Raw genomic sequence first — 14,750 nt, 5'->3', positions numbered from 1 at the left:
TTTCCCCAAAGTAAAGCATGCCACTTTAGAATAGTTCTAATTATTAATAAGTTTTTCCTGACATCAAACCTGTATCAAATTTCCATCCATTTTTACCTTTTGAAAGTAAAGTATAAGTGCAATTCCTCTTTTATACCCCAGCTTTTTTTTTTTTTAAGGCAATGAAGATTAAGTGATTTGCTGAGGGTCACACAGCTAGGAAGTGTTAAATATCCAAAGCTGGATTTGAATTCTGGTCCTCCTAACTTCAGGGCTATTGCTCTCTCCACTGTGCCATCTACCTGTCCCCTATACCCCAGTTTCTGAAATACCATATGAAGTCTCATAACTGAATGTGGGGATTATGAAAATCATGATTTATTATCAGTAAATGTTTGATTTGGTGGTTGGTTGATTGTTGTCCTTTGTTTTTAAAAAGGACCAAAATGACATCACTATATTAGAATTGAGTGTGTCCGATTGTGGCTGATCAGACCAATATAAGCTCAGAATGCTCTGCCACAGGTGGGATACAAATAATTTCTACCTCCTTTTCTGAGCACCATGTAAGCACTTGCCCTGTGTGACTTCTCCATAAAAAAAGTTTTTTTGGCAAACGTACATTTAGCATTTGAACAATGTGGCTAGCTCAACAGAGTTGCATTCTCTGTAGTAGATTTGCAATACTTGACAGTTTAATTTGAGAAAGGATCTCAGGATCTGGTACCTTATCCTGCCAGGTGATTTTCAGAATCTTTCTAAAACAATTTAACTGGAAGCCATTCAGTTTCGTGGTGTGGCGCTAGTATACTGTCCAGGTTTCCCAAACACACAACAATGAGGTCAGCACAACAGCTCTGTAGACCTTCAGTTTGTTAGTCAGTCTAATAGTTCTTTCCTACACTTTCCTTTGGAGCCTCCCAAACAATGAGTTAGCTCTGGCAATGTATATGTCAATTTCATTATCAATGGGGACCTCTCCGGAAAGCATACTGCCAAAGTTAAGAAAACTTATCCACAGCATTAAAAACTTCACTATTTGATGGTTCCACATGTGGATAGATAGTGTGGTGCTGGATGATGGAGGCCTTATATTTTCTTGGTGTTAACTGCTAGGTGAAAATTAGCACGAGCAGCAGAAAATCAGTCCATACTTGCTTGCATCTTAGCTTCAGAGGCTGCATTGAGCACACAATCATCTGCAAACAAAAAAATCATGCACCAACACTCCCTCTACTTTAGTTTTCATTTGTAGCCTTTTCAAGTTGAAGAATTTACCATCAGTAGAGTGGCTGACTTTGATTCCATGTTTGTCCTCATTGAAGACATTTGACAATATGGCTGAAAACATCAAGCTAAAAAGCATGGGCGTGAGTATAATCTTGTTTCACTCCACTGGTGACTGGGAAAGCTTGAGCTGACTTTAATGCCATGTTCGTCTTCACTGAAGGTAAGTTTGACAGCATGGCTGAAAATATTGATTTGTATACTCATTTTATGTACCTATATACCTGGGGTCACATAAAAATTTCTTAGAGGGAAAGGAGTTGCAAGTGGAAAAGTTTAAGAAGCCCTGTTCTATATGATAGGCTTATGATTCCTCTCTTACAGTGATCTATTTTCTCTCTCCTCAGGTGGTGTGTTACTATTCTCCAAGTGAAAATGTCAATATTATTTCTGCCCTGTTAATCTTGACCTAAATGGTAGCCACTATTTTTATTCTGTGTTCCTCATGTGAGAAAATTTTTATTTCCCCTCCTCCTAATTATTGGATTTCCAATTTTGAGATTTTTTTATTAGGGTAATCTAACTGCCAAGCAAAGATTTTTAAGAAAGCTAATATTGTATCATACTAAAAGGCATGAAACATACCATGAATAAATTTAACTTCACTTAGAAGTCCTCTAGAAACTAACTGAACCCATAGAATGTTAAACACAAATGACACATAGTTGATTTGTCAGACCTATTTACTGAGTGTTATTTATAATAGCTACAAAGAAGAATGGTAAGAGCTAGAGAATGTTGATGATATAAGTATGAAATGAAAAGCAAAGTTTTCAGTTACCTATAAAGAATTCACTCTTGTGTTTCCATCAGTGTGAAATATAAGCTCGATGTGTACAAAGCATAAACTAGTCATTCTCCTAGAGAATTAGGTACCAATCTAGTAGAATATTAATATGTGGTAAGAAATGATGACTGTGAAGAAGAAAAATATGGAAAAACTTATGAATTGATGAAAAGTTAAGCAAGCAGAATCAGGGAAACAATATAAACAGTGACTACAATGAAAATGGAAACAACAAAAATCTATCATTGTAGTTAAAATGATCAAACATCCCAAAAAAATGAGCAAATGCTCCTCCTTCTTTCCTTTACAGAAATGGATTCAGATACTACACATATTACCAGACTCATTGGTCAATTTTGCTGAAATTTTTTCCTCTTTTCTATTCTTGGCTTACAAGAGATGGATACCAATTCTTCCTGTGCAACAAGAGAATTGTTCGGTTCCACACACATATATTGTATCTAGGATATACTATAACATATTTAACATGTATAAGACTGCTTGCTATCTAAGGGAGGGGGTGGAGGAAGGGAAGGGAAAAGTCGGGACAGAAGTGAGTGCAAGAGATAATGTTGTAAAAAATTACCCAGGAAAAAGAGAAATATAATGTAACATTTGAAAAAGGTGTCAAAGCCTAAAGAAGTACAAATGTCCCAGTTTTTCAAAAAGAGAAAAAAAGTATCATCTGCAAACTACAGGCCTGTAAAGTTTGAGTCAAATACCTAGCTAAATTCGAGGATATATTTGTGGTTGAAGAGTGAATATCCAGAAAAGGAAAAAGCAATGAAAAAGAAATTCTACTGGCATAGTACTAGAAATGATTTCTAGGACATTTCACTCTGTTTAAATATGTTACTTTATTAGAAAGATGGGAAGATTTAAATAGAATAGGATTAATAGGTAATGACTTAAGTGGTTCAAATATACAAGACAACAAATTTTTTTTAACCAGTATATTTTTACTAATAATATTTCAGACTAACTGTAAGACTAATCTATTATAATACAGTTTTTAAAATTTATAGATTGAGGGAAGAGTATTGATAATTTACCCAGAATTCATTACTGTCCTTCCTATCCTACGGACAAGAGACTACATGAACGATATGGGTGAGTGAACAAGCTCTGGAACTGCTTAAATGACCCAAATTTAACGAATCAATGCCAACATGGAAGGTCTTTTAAGTGAAGTGCCTCAGGGATCTAGGGATTTATCCTTGGCGTTATGCTGATTAATGCTCTCATCAATGACTTAAATAAAGAACCAGAGGACATTCTTTTCAAATGTGCACAAGGCAAAACTAAGATGAAATATTTAACATGTTAGATGACAGATTCAGAATCTAAATTTTGAAAGGCTAGGTCTTTCTTTGATAGGCTAGGTATCTGATAAGATAGGGAGTGGATCAAATATAGTAAGATGTCATTTAATAATAAATGCAAGACATTACTTCCCTGGAAAAAGGCTCCAGAGGATGTGGGAAGTGGGATAGGGAAAGAGCCTGGAAAGGTAGATGTGAAGAAAAAATTCCTAACAATTTTATCAGCCTCAAAGTACAATGAACATCCTGGAGAAGGAGTAGAGTCCATTGCCTTTCCCCTGAAAATTTTCATGCAGCTGCTAAACCATTTGTTAGTGATTTTACAGAGAGGAGTCCTGTTCATGAATGAGTTGCACTGTATGACTTCAAAAGTACTTGATAGCTCCAGGTTTTGTGATTCAATGATATTCAACTTTATAATTCCATAATAATTATAGTAAGTTTAAAAAGTTTAGGTTTTTATTCTGACTTCCTATTTTAAGTTTTACAAAAATATGCCTTAACAAAGATATTTCAAGTTGTTATTAAATAAAGTATCTGTTTTTATAGCACCAATTATATATTCAGTTGTTTTACAGTTGTATCATAAATAGGACCAATTAATGATTTTAATAACTTCTTTCTAGTATTACTAAAGTATAAAGTAATACTATCTTAGTACTTTTAGTGTTAAAGTTCAATTTAGAAACAATTAAAATAATTTGAACTTCTTTGTTCCAAATGTTTAAAAAAAAACATAACATAGCAGGAATACCTCTAATACAAAAGCATCCTTTTTCCCATGTGAAAGATCCAGTTCTATAACTTCATCAGAACTTTCAGACTGAGATCGTAATAGTCTTGAACGCTGTCGTGGCTCTGGAATGGGAGATCCTATTATCTCTTCAGGTATTTCCTGAAATAAAGAACATATCATATCATATATAATTTTCCATTTTCAATAATAGAAAAAAATAAAGAAAATATATATAAATATTCCAATCACAAAAGTCTTCCTTTGATAATTTTCTTCATTCTTCATGTGTAATATATTCAAAGTAGGAACCTAATAAATCCTCTCCATTGGTTTAAAATTTAAATGACAAATCCCACAATAATTAACTATGCCAAGTTGATTCAGAATATTTCAATTCAACAAACAAAATTTATGACGCTATTCTGTGAGAGACATTGTGCTAAGAGGAGGAAAAAGATAAAAATGAGAACATGAATGTGTTCCTTAGTGGTTTTTTTCCTCTGTTCTATATACACACAAGCACATACATGTGAAAAATATACAAATAGAGAAATTATTTGAGCAGTAAAATTTAAAAATTTGTGAACTGTATGATAATTTATTTGGTATGATAATTGTATGATAAATGATTTGTGAGGGACTATTTTAAATTTGATATGCCCCATCTAATTCAGAATGGCTCTTCTTCAGAAGAAAACAGTTTACACTATAACATAAAAATGAATACCTAGAGAGACTTGAGATCCACCACAATAACCAAACATTATTCTGCAGGATCAATGATGAACCATAGTATCTTCTGACAAGGGGGATGAACTTAGGATACACTATAAGACATATTTATGGCAAACATGGGAATTTTTCTTGACTATGCATACTTGTTTTTAACCTTTTTAGGGTTTTATTTTTCTTCTTTTCTTTGTGGAGTAAATGGTGGGAGGGAGAGAAAATATACACTGGCTAATTTTTAAAAATTAGTTTAAAAATAAATTAAATAGCTGCTTTTTTGGACACATGAGCTCCAAAATTTTATTCCTACTAGTATCTTTCTCATTGAAACTTGAAGTAATTTATGCTCTGTGTAGGGAAAAATTATATATGTAAACATCATGTATTGAATTTCTATCACAGAAATCTATTTTTGTATTTAAAAATAAAATCAATATCAACACTATCTGGAGATCATTGTCTAGGAGAATATTCATTTTGAACAAAGACTATGCTAAGTCCAAAACAGCAAAGCATATCTATTTTACAGAGTAATACACACAGAATCAAACAACCTCAAAATTGGAAGGAAGCCCAGGATACAGAGGGGGGTATCTAATCTAATCTGTACCTGAATAAAAATTTCTACAACATATCTCAAAGGTGTCATCTAGTGCTTGAAGAACTCTGAGACATAAACAAGGAAGCCACCACTATCTCCTGAGAGATAGTCCTTTCTACTTTTAAATAGTTCTAACTACATTACAACGTTTTTCACAAATGCAGCCTAAATTTGATTCTTTGAAAATTAAAAAGAGCTCTGCCTAGAAGGAAAACAAGCAAAACAAATCTAATCCTCTTTCCACATAACAGTCTTAAACATTTCAACATAACCATGTCTCTTTCAAAACTTCTCTTTTGGGGGGAAGTTAAGTGGCACAGTGGATAAAGCATCAGCCCTGAAGTCAGGAGGACTTGAGTTCAAATCTGGCCTCAGACACTTAACACTCTTAGCTGTATGACCCTGGGCAAGTCAGTTAACCCCAACTGCCTCAGGGGAAAAAAAACAAAAACTTTTCTTTTCCAGGCAAACCAGCCCAAATTCCCTGAACTAGTCCTCATATGGCACAGTATTACATGTTCTCCTTTTGACACAGCTCATTAATGTGACACCTACAACTCATAGTTGTATTCCAAGAATAAAATAGGACTATTATTGCTTTAGTGCTAGAAAATAAAGTTTCATGAAAGATTAAATGAGAGAATATATATATATGAAATATTTTGTGCAAGATATTATTATTATGTTTATTGTTATTTCTATAATCTAAGATCATGTTAGCTTCTGGGACTACAATATCATAATACTGTTTTATATTAAGACAGCAAGTCTCTTAAAAACCCATTTCTTTTTTGAAAGAACCTAGCCACACTACTTTCTTCTCCTCTCTACTACCCTTAACCCCCATCTTGTACTAAGAAAGTTGATTTTTTTAAAACAAAGTCTGAGATCTTACATTTATTCCTATTAAATTTTACCTTAGAAGTTCCCCAATACTTTCACCTGTTGAGATCCTTTTGGACCCTGATTTATATAATTCATACAGATGGGTATCAGCTGGAAATTGATAAAAACAACAATAACAACAACACTATTCTAAATATACTATAGTGATAAAAGGCACAAATTTATTTTACCATCATCTTACCTTCTTTCAAGGTTCCTTTTCTAAAATACTAAACAAATAAAATGTATTTCTGTTAATTAAAAAATTCATTCAATAATAGATATTAATAACTGAGGCAAACCAACTTAAGTCAAATAAATAAATGGGATAGATAAAAGAGTAAACAGAATCTTAATTTATTAATTTTCTAACTCCATTACCCAATGTGCTGGCATGTATTCTGCATTCCAGAATATAATTGTTGGAAATAGAAGGGTCCATAAAAACCACACAATCTAGTCTAACATTTTACAGATATATAAAATGGAGCCCAAAGTAATTATGTGAGTTGTCACTTGGTAGAAAAGACTGAAATATCTAGATACATCTTACAAAACTTTAAAAGATTTGGCTTGCTTATTAATAACATCTTAAAAACATTCAGTTAATATAATAGAATGGAAGAAAACTAGATAGTAAATATTTTCATTTATCCAAAGGGCAAAGTATTATTGTATATATGTCAATATTGATATTTAATGTATAGGGCCTCTATATCATGATCTTCAAAAACACCTGTATAAGTTTAATAAACTTATAATGCTAATGCATCTACACTACCTAGATTTCAGATTGGAATGGTTCCAGAAAAAAATTGTCAAATACCAATGCCCAGATCACTAGATTATCTGAATATAAAGATATATTCTACAAAAAATGTTTAGTCACAATGAATTTAGTTAAAATCGGATAAAAATTTGTGCTCCAAAGATTAAAAACACAAAATGTGGTGGCAAAAAAGTAGAAATTGAAGGTATGACCATTAATTGGGGAGTGGCTAAACACGTTGTGGGAAATAATTGTAATAGAATATCTGTCACTATGCTGTACAAAAGCATGTACATGCTGATTTTAGAAAAAATATGTAAAGACTTGCATGAAATAACAATGAGTGAAATGAGCAGAACCAAGAGAACATTGTATATAGTATCAGCAATGATGTTTGAAGAAAATCTCCTCCAAGTATTAAAAATATTATAAAAGACCTATGAAGAAAGATTCTATCCACCTCCAAAGAAAGAAAAGTGATAGAATAAATAGGTGTTATACACATACATGCACATATGCTTACATGCATGTCTATATATACACACTTGGGTATACTAAACGGTGGCCTTCTCTAGTGTGGAGTAGGGAGAAGAAAGGGAGACAGTTCAGAACTTAAAATGTACCCAAAAAAATTAAAATATATGTGTGATGTGTGTGTCTGTTATACATGTGCAGATGTGACTTCTTATGCCTAATACAATCTCTTTTATTAAACAAAGATGAATACAGAATTACAATGAAGCAAGAATTGTGGCCACATCTATCTTTTGCAAACTCAGTGAGAAATGTTATTATGAAATGAGTAAATATCAAGATAAGATAATGAAAGAAATGGAATCCAAGTATTTTTTCTTCCTCCAAAATACTAGTATATTAACTGTCTTCAAACTAAAGAAATAAACTTTAAGACAGCAAGTGATAGGGTTAAGATCTTTGTAATGTATGTATATAATTATACATACATACTTATATATCTAAAGTAAAATAATGCAGAAACATACATAAACATAGAAAGCCAAAATATTGTCATTATAGATGTTACTTACAGGAGGATTGATTTCATATAATTCTTTGTTCTTAGCTATTGTATCATTTATCTTTTTTTGCATATGAGATATATGTTGTTCATATGAGCCATCATTTGGTGTCTTCCCAGCAATCTGAATACCGCCAGGGGTTGGTAAAGCTGTTAAATACACACCTGTTGCAGACTTGGGAAAAAATTGGGCAGATACAATCAGACTCTTCCTTTAACAACAGCAAAGAAAAAACAAATTTTTTGGCTCTCAGATCTTCCCAAGAAAGGTCAATTAATTTACACAAAATACTATTTTAAAATTTAAATTAAATTAAGCCTACATCAGGTTAATACTATGCTTAGTTACAAGGAAGAATTAAAAAAAAAAAATCTATAATACTTCTGCATTCCTCACATAGTTTTCTCAAAGACTCAACAATCTAGTTATAAGATTTATTCACATATAAAACAATTAAGTTTTAGTACAATAGTAAGAACAGTACAAAACAAATTATTTAAATACCAATGTGATGGTATAAGGCAAAATAAAGATATCAGGAAAACAGCAAAAAACGGGATTTCATTTTGCCTTTGAAGGTTAAAACAAAATCCTGTTTTTTCCTCCAAATTTTCTAATTATCTAATCATTTTATGTTGGAATCTTTACAAACTGTTAAGTCATTAAAGTTAATAGAGAATAATTATCTAATTTAGCATGATTCAGTATCATTGATCTGATCTTACAAGGAGATGTTTTGGGCCAGAACTTGAAACAAGGTACTAAGTAGAACTAATTGATATAATGCTTGTGTTCACACCTTTACTCATTGGAGCTCACACATTTGGGAGATTTCAGGGTTTAGTATGAGATATCCAAATTCACACCTCCCTTGAAGCTCTTAGGGCCAGAGAGCACTATGGGAGAAAACCTATAATCCCGCTCTCTCACATATAAGAAAGCAGAGGCCCAGTCAGGGAAGTTCAGCTGAATTTAGATTGAGAGGGGAGCATCAAGTGAGTTCAGCCAGAAGCCCTCTCTGAGTGAGGGGTTTTACTTTGGAACATTGACTGGGGTCGGAGAGGAGCACTTTGGGAGATTGAGAGCCAGAAGCCCTCTCTCAGAGGCAAGACAGATTCAACTTGGTACTGGCTCTGGAGGCTGAAGAAAGCAGAGGCAGAAGCAAAGGACAAAGCTGCAAGAGCTCTTAGAACCAAGTAGAGAGATAGGCCTCAACTAACCGGGCTATTTTGGAAGGAGAAAATAAACACTTGCATTTTTACCAGCTGGCTGCATTTTGGGTGATTATTACTTATTAACTGAAACTAAGGGTGCCTCCAGAAAACCTCCCCAAGAAACTTACTTTCTCCCAGAGAGAACCATCTTTTATTATTTTAAAAGAAGAAAATCACCACAATTTTAAGCTAAGTTTAATTAGCCTTCACTGATCATTATAAATCTCTAGAACACAATTAAACCGAGACAAAATTGCTTTACACACAGCAAGGCAAAATCTTAATATTCAGGATTTATGTATAGTACCTACCAATATTTCTAAATGATTTGATATACTGAACTTTGAACTTATAGTATGAAACAAATTTGGTTCTCAATAACAGAATGTATGGTTAAAGAACTGCTTTATGACTTTTCTAAAATGAAAATTGCTATAAGACTCAACCAGTTTTGGTAACATGAATAGAAGATATACAACTACAGTCTTATTGGTAATGTGCTTGGGCTTTAGGTGATCAAGTTTTTTTTTCCCGATACTCAGTTTATATCCTCTTAAATTTAACTGTGTAAGCTGAGCCAACCAACAATAAATTTTACTGGCATCTTCATTATAAAACATTTCATTTTGTAATAGGAGCCACTAGAAAAAATTTTCAACTTTCCATATTTCCATTTTCCCACTAAACTTCACAAAACCTTTACTATTGTCTACAGTGATGATCCTGAAGTACAGGCATTTCACCTATTTTTACCTACGAAATGACAATGCCCCTTAAATATCTTTTATTAAATCATCTTTCTAGTAAAATCCATAAGATGGCTGCTCAAGATTACTGACTGCTCTACATGATAAACATTAAATAAATATTAAACATGAAAAGCCATAAACACGGCCTTGCTATGACTATGGTCACAACAACAGGCTAAGTAAAAAGAAATCTGAACTAGGGATGGGGAGGGGGTGTCTAAGATACTTGCAAACACTAATTCTGAGACTTAAAATTTAAATTATCCCTAGATATAGGTATGGCAGACTATGCATTCATTTTACTATATAGATCTAAAAATGAAAGATTTAACTTGCTAGCTGTATCAAAATCTACTACAACTATAGAAGTAAAATATCCAAATAAATTTAAACTTACTGCTAAGCCCATCAACATATTTTCACCCACTGTAATCTGAATCCTTAGTCCAAACAAAGCATTCATTCCTTTGAGTTTTAGTTTATTCATTAACTGAGTATGTACTTCATATTCCATAAATGGCAACAAATTGCTGATAGCGGTAGCATTGGCTTCTGCTTGAGCTTTCTTTTTTAAGCGACATAGCCTATCAAAAAGAAAATTTATTTAGTTGACATTGATTTCTTCAACAAAGGAACATAAAAATGCTTCATTTTTATTAGTCAGTTCAAGAAACATGAAGTTTCTACTATGTGTACTAGTTTTATGTACTTGAGATACAAAGATAATAAGAAAAAAATCTGATTATAAGAAGCTTATAATCTAATGAGAAAAAAAAGACATACACAACCTAACTTTTCTGCCCTTCAAAATCTTGACTCTAGAGTTAATCAATTCAATTTCACACTGTCCTACTTTGAATCCACAATGTCCCATATCATACTGATGCTCACCTCTTCCCAAATTTCTACCCCTTATTACTCTCACAAATCCACTGCTCCTACCTAGTCAATTGTTGCTGAATCTCAAGAGAGAAAATCACACACAATAAGGTGACTGAATTCCTACAAAAAATTTGTTATGTAATCTCAACTGGAACCCTCAGTATTACACTCTAATCACTTTTATTCTTCCCTGAATGATCTTGTAATTCCCTTTTTCTATTCCTTTCTAATTAGAATTTCATTACATATTCCACTCAAAACACTGAAGCTTTTCAATGTGAGCATTTTCTCCATCCCAATCTATACAAGTCATCTCAACATCATCTCCCATTATTTTCTTTACTTTCATAGGAGATGGCAAGTAATCTTACCCACATTCATTTTTTGCTCACGTCTTCCTAATCCCTAAAAAAAATACCTTCATTTAGTCCTACCATGCCCCCTCATACTATATTCATTAAATGCTTTCATTTTTTTTTTTCACCTCATTCATTGCTCAATCCTTTCCAATATTGGCTTCCAACTTAATCCTTCAACAGAATTTCTTAACTGCCAAATATGAGTCTTTTTTTTTCTTTCCTCAGACTTCTATTTGACATTACTGACTACCCTATTCTTACTAAAATATTCTCTCCATACTAAGTTTTCATGACAACACATAACTTCTGATGAACTCCCAACTGGCTGAACCCTTCTCAGTCTCCTTTGCTGTATTGTGATTTATACACCATCTTCTCTGTGTAAGATTATTCCCTGCTTCTGTCCTGGACACATTCTCTCTTTACATACTCTCTCAAGGATCTTATTAACTCCAATAGGTTCGATTATCATATTAATTAACAAAAAATTTTAACATCAAATGTAATTTGTATGGGTTTTGCTTAATAAAGAAATCATTCTTTCTTGCTTTAATAAACATACCTGGCTTGAATAAGACAACCTTTTCCTATAACTGTTGCATCAGTGGGAAGATCTATTGTTGTAAAAAGAACATCAGGAACTTTTTGTTTTCTGCAGCTATAACAATAAGTGAGGTGAGCTGGGAATGGCATATTCAGTTCATCGTAAGGTATGTGGCAAAATCCACACCCAGCAGGTAAATTTTCTTCTTGTCTAAAAGTACATTGAGAAAAAAGAATTCTTGAAAAAAAAAAAAAGCATCATGCTTTAAATATGTGTGTGTATATATGTATCTATACACATATGTCCACATCTCATATTAATACATGTACATAAACTATTTCATTATTCATGGTATTTGTTAAAATGAACCAAGCAAACAGATATCAATTAAAAATAGCCAGGAGGCCTTATGGTTGAGGGGCAAGAGTTCTGGGTTCAGAGTCAGAAAACAGGTTGAAGTCTTCTGCTACTCTTAGAGTGGCTTTAAAGCAAATCATTTCATTCTTCTGGAGCTCAGTTTCCTCTTTTGCAAAAGGAGGGAACTGGATTAAATCACCTTAAAGATCTTTTCTTCTATTTCCACAATTCTTCAGAATTTAAAGCATCTAAATATTCTCCAAGTGTAATAGGGCAACAGTTAATATAACTGGAAAATAATATCACGTCAATCATATATATTTTGGTACCTTCTTACACGGTGTATATAGTATATTGGGCCATCTCAAAGTTTTCTCAATATTTTAACTTTTTTGTTAAATTATATAAATGATTACAGTATATAACAAAAAAATAAAAAACCAACACAGGGGCAAGAAACAGAAAGTGTCTTTTTATTAGCTAATTAATTTATCCAGGAGCAACCAGGTGCTTTAATATTAGTGCTCTCGCATTTCCTGATTGCATGGAGTCAGGAAGATCTGAGCTCAGATATGATCTAAGACACTCACCAACTGTTTGAACCTGGGAGAATCAATTAACCTCTCTTTGCCTTTGTTTCTGTATCTATAAAATGGGGTTAATAACAGCACCAGTCTGCTAGGATTATTACAAGGACCAAAAATTGTAAAGCATTGAACATGGAGATGGCCCATAATAATGCTATGTAAATGTTTGCTATATAATATATAAAATATATATGTGGTATAAACAATATAAATTATTATGCAGAAAAATTTCTGGAAACAAAATCTCACCCAAATAATTTAAGGCTCACAACTTAAAAAAAAACAAAGGAAAAAAAACAAACAAACTATTGTTTCTACTATTTTTACTTGAGGCAAACAGGTTAAGTGACTTTCACAAGGTCATACAGCTACTAAGAGTCTAAGGCCACATTTTGGCTCAGGTCATCCTGACTCCAGGACAGGATGGTCTATCTACTGAACCACCCAGCCCTAAAAATCTATTTAAAAAAAAAAAAAAAACAGAGTTCCACATTAGAATGAAAGGATGTCAGTGAAACTCAAAATTATGTAAACACTGCTAAAACATCAGTGTTCAGTAACAAACAATACATATTTTTACAACAATAAAAACGCCATTAAAAAAATCCTTTTGCTATGCAATGTAACTGTACCATTTGTAGATTTACTTTAGAAGCATTGTACTGCTTCATTATCATTATAAATTCATTTACTGAATAGAAGGTAGCACTAGAAAATATGCAGACTAGCAAGAATCTCAAGTGCTGCAATTATTCCCCATTTGCCAGTCTCTCCCACCCCTCAAGTTTATAATCAGATTAGTAGGTCCATTATCTGTTTTTATTGCTTGTGGCACACCATAATTACAAATGCTTGTATAAGGAATTCAGTGACCATTCCGTCTGTCTCTTTTGCTCCTGGTATTGCAAAATAGTGAGTAACAGGACGTTTAAAATAGGATAGAGACCTCCCCATTAACTTAGCAATCTTCATGATCTGAGTCCTAGGAACAGAAGAATAACACAGTGGCAATAACTGAAATGGGACATATTCCCACACAAATATGGTAATAAGTGGGATAATGCTAAAAAAAATTTTAAAAACCACAAAATCATGATACCTAAATGACATATTTTTAAAAATACTTATGTGAAACATTTTTATTTTAAAAACACAATTCTTTCATATTCCCTACATATGTTATACTCCTTCAGTCTCATGGCTAATATGAGGGAGATCTGTTAACCAATTATTGAAAGGATATGAAGTGTTGTGAACAAAACAAAACCAAACCAACTCCTAGTTTTTGTTATACAGTGCACTTCTAATTTAATGAACAGGCTTTGATGCATAGCCAAATCACTAAAATTTATAAAGAATTCCAGGATAAAATAAACTTTAAAAAGGATCTGCAGATATGTTTCAGACAAGCTACAAGGTCTTATTTCAGGTTTATAAGCAAACATATCTAAAGTGAACTACAAACTGTAATAATTTGGGCCACCACTCCAAAACCTCAGTTGAGGCTAAAAATCCCTTTTTGGAACAAAGAGCTAGATCATAAAGAAACCTCCAGGTTATAAGCCACTTTGCATGAAAGTGTATTAGGTTTAATAATCTGAGGACCCCTTCTCTTGGTATAGATTCACCAAAAACTGGAGATCAGTTCAAACTTTGAAGTAAGGTGTCTTCACTAAAATTCCATGAATTTCAATCCCTCTTAGGGGGTTCACCCTCCTTTTTCTCTTGCAAAGTAATTCATAATACAATAATATCCTGTCTAAGACCAGAAAGCACTCTTTACCCCAAAGAAAAATTTATAAACTCCTCTAATATCAACATATTATAAAAAGTAAATAAAATTTAGCAAAAATACTAATGTATAAATAATATTCATTCAATTGTTGCATTCAAAATATCATTGTTTACATATTATTAGAGGAGTGA

At 32.7% G+C, this 14,750-nt stretch overlaps 1 protein-coding gene across 23 annotated transcripts in view; it reads right to left on the bottom strand.

Moving 5' to 3' along the window:
* C2CD5 (C2 calcium dependent domain containing 5) overlaps positions 1 to 14,750 on the bottom strand; it is a 130,792-nt gene that overhangs the window by 42,646 nt on the left and 73,396 nt on the right. For all 23 annotated transcript variants that reach the window (XM_051963408.1, XM_051963403.1, XM_051963400.1 and 20 more), the window contains 4 exons: positions 11,899 to 12,090; positions 10,493 to 10,679; positions 8,142 to 8,306; positions 4,130 to 4,270 (listed from right to left, as the gene is read on the bottom strand). In XM_051963408.1, the coding sequence (XP_051819368.1) occupies positions 4,130 to 4,270; positions 8,142 to 8,306; positions 10,493 to 10,679; positions 11,899 to 12,090 (685 nt within the window). The remainder of the gene's footprint in view (positions 1 to 4,129; positions 4,271 to 8,141; positions 8,307 to 10,492; positions 10,680 to 11,898; positions 12,091 to 14,750) is intronic.

Source organism: Antechinus flavipes, chromosome 5, assembly GCF_016432865.1.
Source record: "Antechinus flavipes isolate AdamAnt ecotype Samford, QLD, Australia chromosome 5, AdamAnt_v2, whole genome shotgun sequence".
NCBI lineage: Eukaryota > Metazoa > Chordata > Mammalia > Dasyuromorphia > Dasyuridae > Antechinus > Antechinus flavipes.
The sequence above is the reverse complement of the archived record's forward strand: the minus strand, read 5'-3'. Positions and strand labels throughout refer to the sequence as shown.